A 12,452-nucleotide genomic window follows, 5' to 3' on the forward strand; every position below is an offset into this window, starting at 1 on the left:
CTCTGTTGCTAGCTTTGTTTTGCTAAGGCTTAACATATAAGTTTGCATCAGTGGAAATACGGCACTTTATCACAAGATCGAGTTTGGTGAGAAATTATTATTTTCTGTATCTATCTACTTTTTGCCATCTTATTTTGGCCCGAGTCTGCATTCTCTCTGATCCAATCATTTGGCTGTGGTGTGGAGCTCCTCTTTGGCTAAAGTCCACCTGGAGCCCAAGAGAGTCAGACCGCTTTGGGAGCTAGAATCTCTCAGGCTATAATTTGCTTAAACAGGCTGCAAAAGTTCAACCGTCATTTATGTGGTCATTGTTGTTGTCAAGTTGTTCCTGTCTTTTTCAGTCTTTTGATCTTTGATCTTTCAGGACCGTAAAGCTCTCTTCTCTCTGATTGGCTAATGTTCTTCCTGTCTTTTGCAGCTGAGGACTCTGATTGGCTTAACTGCACAGAGGGGAAAGGCTCGTACACTGTGAGTGGCTGGGCCCTGAGGAGGCAGCAGTTTGTGGCTCTGATGTGGAAGCGATTTCTTTACGCTCGGCGCTCACGAAAAGGATTCTTTGCCCAGGTACTAAAACATACATACATAGATGAATTAATTAATGAATTGTATTCTTTTCCTAAATTAACCTTAAATTGTGCTTGAATTTTACAACCATATTCACTAATTTCAAGTACATCTAGGTACAAAACTGTGTTCCGTTTTACCTTGAAGTGGATGTTCAGGCAGAATTGTATTGTATTTGGACCATCAAACAGAAAAGTTACATAGTACACCTTTAAGAGCTTCTAACCAGACTTCCGGTTGTGGCTAAGGTGGTTGCCCAACACCGCATCTCTGCCGACATTTTCCTTAAAAATCTCTGTTGCACCCACAACCCCCAAAAATAAGGGGGGAGACTCTGTGACTGATGACGAAACATGGAAAAAACAAGGAAGGCAATGCTTTGGGAGCCCGCTTCGACAAAGTAGAAGTAGACATGGTGAGCCTGAAGGAAGGAGTGGAACAACTTACAGTATTTCAGACAATACTTCAAACTCTTTCTTCAGACGGTGATCCCGGAACTTGTATCCTGGACTGGAGCATTCAGTGCAACATAAACCAATGAACTATGATAAAACAACCTATGTAAGTCAAAAAGAGAAACAATTTAACTCTGCTATTGGATACCTGTTGGCTCTGTAGGCGAACTGCGGGGGGTCCAGCAGGGGGGAGATGAAGGACTTGAGGTGGGGGAGGACCAGGCGCGTTAGCGCCACAGGTCTGTAGTCATGACGTCCAGTGATCTGGGGCTCCTTGGGGACAGGGACAATGATGGACGACTTGAAACAGACTGGGACATGGCATGACTGCAGGGAGGTGTTAAAAATGCCAGTGAAGACAGGGGTCAGCTCACCTTCACAGTGTCTTAAGGTGGCCGTCTGGTCCAGCAGCTTTTCGAGTGTTGGATTTCCGAAATAGTCCGCTTACATCCTGCTCCTGAATTGTGAGAGTGGTGGGGGAGGTGGTGGGACCGAGATTGGGTTGGCAGAGGTGGGCACAGTGGGGGAGGGGGTGTCAAATCTAGAACAGAAGGTGCAGAGTTGCTGGGCCAGTTTTCTGTCGTCTGCAGAAGGGGGGGGCTCTGGGCTTGTAGTTGATGAGAAGCCGGAGCCCACTCCACTAGAGAAGCTGAACATGTACAACCTAATTTTATGTAGACCAAGGGAAATTATTGGAAGCCATAGTAACAACTCGCCACAGTAAACAGATGAATGGGTCGATCATGGGATCCTCTTACAGAGACTAGAAGACTGGATGGGCATCACTGGCACTGCCCTAATCTGGTTAAGGTCCTATCTGGAAGACAGGAAGTACTTTGTTGAAATTGGTAGCTGTGTCTCAGACCACATGCCCCTGACCTGTGGAGTACCCCAATGGTCAGTCCTGAGTCCCCTTCTGTTCAACCTCTACATGCTGCAGTTGGGTCAGTTGATAAGCAGCGAAAATGTGTCCTATCACAATTATGCAGACGACACTCAGATCTATGTTTCACTGTCGCCAGGTGAATATAGACCAGTGGATTCACAATGTCACTGCATCCAACAGATCAGTGTGTGGATGCAAACAATTTTATCCAGCTGAACTCAGACGAGACTGAAATCATAATTTTTGGCTCACAGAAAAAAAGAGAAAGTGTTAGTGGTCACCTCCAGAGTCTCGCTCTAACACGTTCAAATCCAGTTAGAAATCTGGCAGTAATAATGGACTCAGACTTGAACTTTAACAGCCACGTCAAATCAATAACATCAGCAGCTTTTTACCATCCAAAATCAAAAATATAGTGTCTAAACCAGATTTAGAGAGACTTATCCATGCGTTTGTCTCCAGTAGATTAGACTACTGTAACGGCCTGCTCACTGGCCTCTCCAAACGAGCTGTAAAACAGCTGCAGTACATCCAGAACGCTGCTGCTCGGGTCCTAACTAGATCACATTAGTCCTGTTCTCAGGTCTCTGCACTGGCTCCCTGTGGCTCAGAGAATAGACTTTAAAGCAGCTCTGCTTGTGTACAAGTCTCTCCATGGCCTAGTACCAAAGTACATCTTGGGCATGTTAGTGCCATATGAACCATCTCGGACTCTGAGGACCTCAGGGACCGGCCTCCTGCTGGTGCCCAGAGTTGGGACTAAACATGGGAAATCTGCATTTTAGTCTTATGCAGCTAAAATCTGGAACATTCTTCCTGAAGATGCGAGACAGGCTTCTACTCTGACAATGTTCAAATCTTAGCTAAAAACAGTTTTCTTTAGCTGTGCATATGACTGAAAGGATTTTTCCTTACACTCTTCTCTTTTATTTCTTAAACTGTTTTGTGATTTTATTGTTAACTGGCAGACAGGCTTTTCTGGACATTTTTGACATTTTAAACACTAAAATACGGGTCTGGGACTATTTTGAGGTAGTACTTTGCAAATTTTAAATGTTATCCTTAAAATAGCACCTTTAAATGTATTACTATTTAAACACGATTAAAATTGAACATATAAATACTTCTGCTGGACACAATAGCCCATTGTGCCGGTGTCCAAGTGCAGCAGCAGAGCAGGTGCCTGGGGAGTGGGTTAGAACACTCGCTGGTTAGGTTGTCGGTCGGCACTAAGCCTATTGTAAAGACCAGGAAAAGTTTGGCGCACCTACCCACTGACCAAGAGCCAGTTTTAATACTAAAAGCTTTGGTTGATTATTGTCTGGGATAATTAGTTTAGTGAAAGCTAAATCTAGGGAGGGGCAGACGAGACTGGGTCCGTCGTCAAAGATACAAAGCGTCACACATAAGGTGGAGGCGTCGACGAGAAAGTAGTCGTGAAAGATACATGCGCTCATCACAGGCGTGTGCAGTTTGCACATTGATATGGGAAAGAATCAATCTAAAAGCTATCTGTCCATCCCGGAGACACCTGTCATGCTGGCAATGTCAAATAAATATGGGAAAGAGTGTTTGGACTGCTATGCATGTTGTCTGTAATTTCTTTGTGATTTTAATGCATTTTCCTGTTGTGTGAAGCACTTTGAATTGCCTTGTGTATGAAAGATGCTCTACAAATAAACTTGCCTTGCCTTGTTGGAAAAGTGCTGCTTCAGACGCTTATTGTACTGAGATCTAGCTCTTGACACCTCCCTGCTAAATCCATTTTTCACATCTTTGTACCTCTCTCTGTCAGCGGGCCTGTAGCGCTGCCTCCTTCTGCTGCCTTAACTGCCTCAGTTTTGGTGTGAACCAGGGTTTGTCATCGTTGAAGGTGACTTTGGTGTGTGTTGGTATAATGCTGTCCTCACAGAATCAAATGTATGATGTCACAGTGTCCGTGTACTCATCCAAACCATCTGTGGCAGCTCTGAAAACCTCCCAGTCTTTAATGTCCAAACACGCACGGAGTTCCTCCACTGCCTCGTTGGTCCACTTCGTAGAAGTCCTCACTACAGGTTTGGAGAGCTTCAGCCTCTGTGTGTATGTGGGGATCAGGTGAACCATGACCAGGGCCGGCCCAAGCCTTCAGCGGGCCCTAAGCGAAAACATTTTTGGGGGCCCCTCACCACGTCATCAGAATCAGTTTTATTGCCATTGTCAGTAAACAATTCACATATGGGAACTTTCTTCAACGCAAACAAAGCGCACCAAAACTCCAGGGCATCCGTTTGCCAGTTAGTTTATTCTCAACACCTCACAAGCTCAAATATTGATAACTTAAATCCCACAATGAAACTTGGTATTCCGCTGACATCACCTCTACTCCCTGTACAAATAACACACGTCCCAGATATGTTTTTGGGCGTATTTGTGGGCGTTAAGGGTCTACAGCCACATTAGCACATTAGTTTAAATTAATGAACAGGGGGGGTCTGGGGGCCCTCCCCCAGAAATTTTCAGACCTTTTTTGGGTCTTCTGCTGCATTTTAATGTGGTCCAGCCGGCTAAAATAAGAGTAAAATGTTGAGGTTGTATTGCTATAAAATGATGATGTGATGAAACTGTGCCAGGAGAAAATGACTAAAGCCAGTTATTAATACATTAGTGTACTTAATTACTCAATACAATATTGGCTATGAAAAATAATTATGGTCAAATTGATTAATTTTAACTGAAAATGTAAAAGTAATAGTTATCCTTACTAATTTATCTTTTACAGCTCCCAACTGTTCCTTCTTGCTAAAGTGACAAAACAAGTTATATTAAATTAAACAAATGGCATAAGCATTGCTTGATTAACAATTAACACTGATAAAACAGTGCAAACATATTATTCCCAGAGAATGAACAGAACGAGAAGTGAAGGTCCAAACCCAGCGATAGTGAACAGTCTGCGTTTCTGCAGCTTTGCCACTTTTGTATAAAAATATATAGTATTATATTCTATAACAGACGTAATCATAATATGTCTGGTTATTTTTCACTATCAATTTATTATAATTTATAACAAATAGTCTAATGATGCTTTTTAAATAAATTGAAATGTTTTATTGCTCTATTAAAAGTGAATTACAATATAAATGTTTGTTCTGATCAGAACACCACACTGGACTCCTGCATGAAACAATGCTGCGATGTGATTGGCTGATGGACCTTACATGCATAAACCTTTACGTTCCTCTCATTGCACTTTAAGAAGTCAAAGTCAAACAGACATCACGAGTCACGATTGATCTCACACATGGTGATGTGAGAGAGGGACGCAAACTCAAACCCGCTCATCTCTAACTGAGGCTGCACAGGGGCCCGGGACAGGGGCTCGGGACAGGGGCCCGGGACAGGGCCGCACACTGTTCACTCCAAAGTCTCACGTCAGAGGTTCTGGACGAGACGGCGCTCGTCCGGACCGGATCTCCGCCTCTTAGTGACCCGGGCCATAGAGGCCCCTCACCGGCCTCACCTGCAGCTCACACTACGGGGCTGGTGTAAATGTGAAGCTTATTATCTTTCATTCAGACACATTATTATGCGCGGGGCAGAGCTCTCGTCGCCTCCAGCCTGAGCGAACTAACGTGACAGAATCGTGTTGTTTCAAACAGCAGCATTAACCGTCTCTTTGTAAGAGAAGTTCAATACCTGGAGAGGTAGGTTGAGTTTGCAGTTTCTTTACATCGTCAAGAAGTTTCTTCTTTCGTTTTTCGGCATCGGGGAGATATATTCCTCTGGACATGAGGGCCACGTTCTGTTGTGTTTATGTTTTGCCCTTCTGCTCGCACACAATGAAGTTGCCCAATCAGCGCAGGTTTGGTGTCTTGGTTGCCAGATTGTCATTACAAATAAATGTGGTTTGTGCGTTATATGTTACCGCTGTGTGCGCTGCCGCGCCAGCAGCGCTACTACACTAGTGGCGCACGCTGCGCTTGCACTTCGCATAAGACGGGTTGCCAGATTGGGGGCCCTACTAACGCCTCGGGGCCCTACGCGGCTGCTTAGTTCGCTTATAGGCTGGGCCGGCCCTGACCATGACATGGTCTGAAGAGCCCAGTGCAGCTCGGGCCATGGCACGGAAGACGTTGCTGACTATTGTGTAACAGTGATCCAGCGTGTTATGCTCCCTGGTCGGGACTTTAATAAACTGTCTGTACTTTGGTAGTTCGTGGCTGAGATTCCCTTTGTTAAAATCACCCAAGATAATACACAAGGAGTCTGGGAAGGTCCGCTCCACACTCAGAACCTGGTCCGCACGTCCGCTGTGCCCTCTTGCATGTTCATGCTCGGCAGGATGTAAACAGTGGCCAGAATGAAAGAGGCGAACTCACGTGGAGAGTAGAATGGTTTGTAGTTGATGAAAAGATATTCCAGAGCCTGAGAGCAGAGTTTGGAGATCACAGTCACATCTGAAGACCAGAATCAGAAAACGTTTATTGCCATTGTCAATGAACAGAATTCACAACATAGGAACTTTGGTGATTCGGTGCGACATAAAAAAATTAACAAAGAAAACAAATTTAAATCTGCTATAGGATAAAAAATAAAAATAGGCTCAATATGTACACACATTTGTAGTAGTGCAGAAAGTAAACTGTGCAGTGGGCTCAAATAGTGTGATCCGACCTGCTCGTTCGTTATAATGTCACAAAGTAATGGCATGGCAAGTTTATTTGTAGAGCACATTTCATACCCAAGGGAATTCAAAGTGCTTCACACAACAGGAACAAAATGCATTAAAATCACGCAGACATGACAGAAATAACAAAACAGTTTAAGATATAAAAGAGGAGAGCAAAAAAAATAATGTCAGTCATATCCACAGCTAGCTTAGATTTGAACATTGCCAGAGTAGAGGCCTGTATGCAGATTTTAGATCCATAAAACAAAAGTTTCATATAACTACGGTTCTATGAAGCACTGAATGTTCCCTTTGCACATGCGCAGTTCGAGTAGTAATACCAAATGAGTCACACCTGTGACCCTGGATGGCGCCCCGGAGGTAATATATTCCCCCATCATCCATCGCTCCGTTCTCAGAATCTTCTTGCGAAACCGCAAGGATGCACCGGATCGGTGCAGCGTCTGCAACCTGTAAATCTCACATTCCATCCTTCCCTCACTCGTGAACAAGACCCCGAGATACTTGAACTCCTCCACTTGGGCAAGCCACCTTTTTCCGGTTGAGAACCATGGCCTCGGATTTGGAGGTGCTGATTCTCATCCCAGCCGCTTCACACTCGGCTGCAAACTGTTCCAGTGGATGCTGCAGGTCTGGGTTTGATGGAGCCATCACTCCCGGAGCACCCCCCAAAGGACACTTGAGGGACATGGTCGAAAGCTTTCCCGGCCTGTAGGCCGACACAACAGTGAGAGACCTATCCCCCACCCAAAAGCGAAGGGACGTGACCCCGACAACATAGCTCCTGGGATCATTCGGGCGCTCAAACCCCTCCACCACGTTAAGATGTCTGTTCAAGGAGGAGTGGGACGAAATCCGCCTGTCTTTTTGGGCACGAGAAAATACGTGGAGTAGTAGCCTCCAGGTTGCAACAGAGGTTCTACTGCCTCTATGGCACCCTTGGCCAGGAGGACGGATAGCTCCTGGGTCAATGCTTTAGCTTTTGCCGAGTCGCTGATCATAGTCATCTTGACCCGGCCTGACATATGTGGCCGGCGTCGGAATTGCAGTCGATACCCATGAGTCAACATGGCAACCACCCATGGGTCCGACGCATGAGCAGCCCAGTAGCTGAGTTGTTGATGGGAAAAATATCCGAGCAAGCCAAATCTGCAGACGGGCTTGAACAAGGATAGACATAAGTAAGTAAGTAAATTTTATTTGTATCGCACCTTTCACAGACAGAGGTCACAAAGTGCTTCACAAAACACAGAATAAAACAATAAAAACACAAAAAACTTACAGTGAACAATACATATACAACAATATACAGTAAAATCAGCGAAATCCGCAGCTCCAACCACGAGGTAGTAGGACTTCAAGCGACTGAAAAGTCAAGTTCTTATAATGCAATATGAACTGCACGCGAGAAGATAAAGAGAACGGAGCGATGGATGACGGGGCAATATATTACCTCCTGGACGCCATCCAGGGTCACAGGTGTGACTCATTTGGTATTACTACTCGAACTGCGCATGTGCGAAGGGAACATTCAGTGCTTCAGCACCGCCCTCTGGCAGTCAGTAGGGATGAAATAAAACTGAAACGCAGATTCCCCATGTTTAGTCCTGACTCTGGGCACCAGCTGGACGCCAGTCCATGTTTAGTCCTGGCACCAGCAGGAGGGCGGTTCCTGAGGGCCTCAGAGTCTGAGATGGTTCATACTAACATGTCCGAGATGTACTTTAGTGCTAGGCCATGGAGACACAAGCAAAGTTGCTTCAAAGTAAAAGCCTATTCTCTGAGCCTGAAGCCAGTGCAGAGACCTGAGAACAGGACTAATCTGATTGTACTTCCTGGTTCTAATCAGGACCCGAGCTTTCTGGATGTACTGCAGCTGTTTTATAGCTTGTTTGGAGAAGCCAGGGAGCAGGCCGTTACAGTAGTCTAATCTACTGGAGACAAATGCGTGGATAAGTCTCTCCAAATCTGGTTTAGACACTTATGTTTTTGATTTTGGCAATGTTCTTTTAGATGGTAAAAAGCTGTAAAAATCTGTTCACTGTGGCCAACAGGACACGCGCGTACACTGCAGCTTCAAATTATTTCTGAAAAATATCTTTCCCTTCTACATAAAATGAGGTTGTACATGTACAACTTCTCTCTGTGCACTCCCTTTTCTGTGCCCTGACCGAATCATCATTTCTCCATGGCGCCTTCAGCTTATTTTTAGCCATTTTAGCCTTCATAGGGGCAATGGCATCCAGAACATTCAAAACACTAGATGGAACAGAGTTCAAGAAATAATTTACATTAGAACTTGAGACATTTTCAAAATGTATCATTTCCATAAACAGTGCAGCTGTACCATCATTTATGTGTCCCCTCCGAACAACTGCAGGACCAGCCTCTGAACAACTGCAAGACCAGCCGGTGGTTTGGGAAAAACAGACATGTCAATGAAGAAACATAAATGATCAGACAGAGCAGCATCGACCACATTGACATTTGAAATATTAACCCCCTTTGTAATTAGGAGATCTAGAGCGTGCCCTCTGCGGTGGGTGGGGCCAGTCACGTGCTGAGTAAGACTGAAGGTTTCAAGGACAATATCAAGCTCTTTAGCGTTTCTGTCATAAACGTTATCAACATGCACATTAGACACCACCTGTAATGACCAGACAATCAAAGTCAGTGCATACAACTGAAAGCATCTCCTCAATAAAACGTTGGCACTGCTGTGGAAACATGTATCAAATACTGAAGGGAATGGATGGAGACTGTTTTAGCTTCATTTTAAAGGATACATACTCAAATGATGAAAAAACCCCAAGGGACAACCTGTGGGTAATTATTTCATCTCTAAAGATACCACAGACACCGCCCTCCTTTTTGTTTTCCTGTGTTTCAGATTCAAATTTAGAATTGGGTGGAGCAAATTCTAGTAGAACTACATTTCCTGTGTTTTTACATACATACAAACATAAAATCAAGATTATAAGAATAAATTAAATTATTAATTAAGAGTGATTTGTTGCATAAGGATCTGACATTTCGCACAGCAAGTTTCAGACTAGTTTCAGTGGGACAGGGCCCTGGGAATATGAATCAAATTGCTCTGATTGCGCAGCCTGACTCGCATTTTGTTTTCCTATCTGTATGATGTGACTCCAGAAATAGCACTAGGGTGGGCTGTTTTTACACAGGGCCCCGGGTTGGTTTGATTTTAAACATAACTAAGTCCCGTCAACGCTGAGACCCAGTGCATCCTATCTATGGGAGATACCAGGTGAAAGGCGAGGTGGTTAGGGTTTTGTCTTGTCTTGATCTTGCTATATTGGGCGCTATATCTTCAGGCCTGATTTGATCAGACATTCAAGATGGCTGAAAAGGTCCCTGGGTGAGAGTGGAGATCGGAATGAGAGTGAGGAATCTTTAGTGGGAATAGATGTTTTAGGGGGGACCCAGGGCTGCTCTGAGGGCAGGGGCGATGGCAGGGATGCTGTCGGGACGATCTGTTTTTTACACTGAGGCAATGATCCATCAGCTTTAATTGTTAAGCTTCCAAAGCATTACATGACTTATGTTTTCCCTGTGTGTTTCTTTGGATTATGTGAGTGAAACTGATTTTTAAGGCAAATTTCAGCATTAGCAAAGCGAGCGGCGTCTCTAGTCCGACATCATGACTGGAAGTCGATCACTAACCAACTAATTAAAGGGCACTCATACACAAGAGTACACTGAAAATACATTTTCGGAACATGCTGGGTGGATTGCGCAGGAGGACCGGCACTATGAGCCAGGCAAATATTGCTGCAGCTAAGCTAGCAGACCCAGCTGTTACCCTGGACACTGCCTCTCCACCTACCTGCGAGCAGTTTCGGGCGCCGCTCCAGAAAAGAACAGGAGCTCCATGTATGCTTTCCCTGCCAGAATCTTGCACCCTGCAGTTATGTGCAGGATTGTCTCAGGGCCCCATTTGCACAGCCTACACCTTCTTGTCTGGTGTGATAGATCTGTGCTTCTATTGCTCTGGTGCTCAGGGCCTGTTCCTGTGCTGGTGGTACATCCCATGTAGTGGCTTGTCCTCCCATGATGGTCCCTCCAGCACCTTTACATCACAAAATGAATTTGGGCTAAAATATTGCCGTTGTTTATAATGGTGAATCATACTTACAGTAATGTGTCTTTTTTGGCTCTAATGTATCATAAAACGTATTGTTATTTGATTTGATTGCAACTGACCAAATAAAATATACTAATAATATGTTGACAACATAACTATGTGAGCGTATAGTAGTTCTGAAAACGACATTAATCAATAGAAAGTTGAAGCTTGTGTCCCAGGATGAGTGTTTGGAGGTTGATATGTGGACACTCTGTGACTTGCAGATCGTACTCCCGGCCATGTTCGTTTGCATCGCTCTGGTCTTCAGCCTCATCGTCCCGCCCTTTGGGAAGTACCCAAGTCTGGAACTGCAGCCGTGGATGTACAAGGACCAGGTCACCTTCATCAGGTACTGCACTGCACTGCACCTGGGTTAAGCTATAGACAAATAAGATAAGATAAGATAATCACGAGGGGAAATTTGTTTGTTACAACGCAGTAGACACAGGAGGAAAGGACAGATTATAGGAAGTTTCAAAAAAACACTCTTAATAGAAGAACTCTTATGAACAAAAACAAAAAACTCTTAACAAAACTCCTATCTTAATAGGGAATGGAGGAGGGAAATTAAATAAAAATAAAATAGAAAAAATAAAGATAAAAATAAGATAATAATAAAATGATAAAAATAGAATAAAATTAAAGTAAAGTAAAAAATAGCTAGCATAAGACTAGGTAATACTAATAGTAAGTAAGAAAACAAAATAAAGCACTCTTATTTACATCAGTTGTATGCACATGAATATGGCCTTAATTGCTTGTGAGTGACAGTAATTGCACATGAATATGACGGTATTGCACATGGTTAATTCAGTATTGCACATGAATATGACAGTATTGCACATGGGTAAATCAGTATTGCACATGTTCAGGGCTAGCAGTGTTTGCTGTAGAGTCAGCAGCAGGAAGGAAAGACCTGCGAAACCTTTCCTTCACACAGCGAGGGTGGATTAGTCTCTCACTGAAGCTGCTCTCCAGAGCGGAGAGAGTGTCCTGCAGGGGGTGACACTCATGGTCCAGCATAGATGTGAATCTAGCCAGGACCCTCCTGTCCCCCACCTCCTGCACCGAGTCCAGAGCACAGCTCAGGACAGAGCTGGACTTCTTGATGACTCTGTCCAGCCTCCTCCTCTCCCTCTCTGTGATGCTGCTGCTCCAGCAGGCCACACCGTACAGGAGGGCCGATGCCACCACAGAGTCGTAGAAGGTCTTCAGGAGTGGCCCTGTCACTCCAAAAGACCTGAGTCTCCTCAGGAGGTAGAGCCGACTCTGGCTCTTCCTGTACAGTGCGTCTGTGTTATGAGTCCTGTCCAGTTTGTGGTTCAGATGAACACTCGGGTATGAGTCCACTCTCTCAATGTCCCGTCCCTGGATGTTCACTGGTGAGGGGGCAGTGGGGTGGCGTCTGCGGAAATCCACCACCATCTCCTTGGTCTTCCCCGCGTTGATGAGGAGGTGGTTCCGCTGACACCAGTCCACAAAGTCCTGCGCCAGTCCTCTGTACTCATCATCGTCGTCCGTGATGAGTCCGATGATGGCAGAGTCGTCAGAGAACTTCTGCAGGACACAGCTGTCCGTGTCGTGTCTGAAGTCTGCAGTGTAGAGGGTGAAGAGAAAGGGCGTGAGGACAGTGCCCTGGGGCGCCCCCACACTGCAGGTCCGAGTGTTAGACACACAGTCCCGGGCTCACACAGTCCTGGGGTCGGTCCGTGAGGTAGTCCAGGATCC

At 45.0% G+C, this 12,452-nt stretch overlaps 1 protein-coding gene across 1 annotated transcript in view; it reads left to right on the forward strand.

Annotated features, from left to right (window-relative positions):
- The window catches only part of LOC140372503 (phospholipid-transporting ATPase ABCA1-like), a 168,017-nt gene that overhangs the window by 78,731 nt on the left and 76,834 nt on the right, over nt 1–12,452 (forward strand). The window contains 2 exon segments of the mRNA XM_072459614.1: nt 419–564; nt 10,949–11,073. Of these exon segments, the coding sequence (XP_072315715.1) occupies nt 419–564; nt 10,949–11,073 (271 nt within the window).

Source organism: Eucyclogobius newberryi, unplaced genomic scaffold (assembly GCF_026437365.1).
Source record: "Eucyclogobius newberryi isolate DKJ021-1_F unplaced genomic scaffold, fEucNew1.0.hap1 SCAF_24, whole genome shotgun sequence".
NCBI classification, from domain to species: domain Eukaryota; kingdom Metazoa; phylum Chordata; class Actinopteri; order Gobiiformes; family Gobiidae; genus Eucyclogobius; species Eucyclogobius newberryi.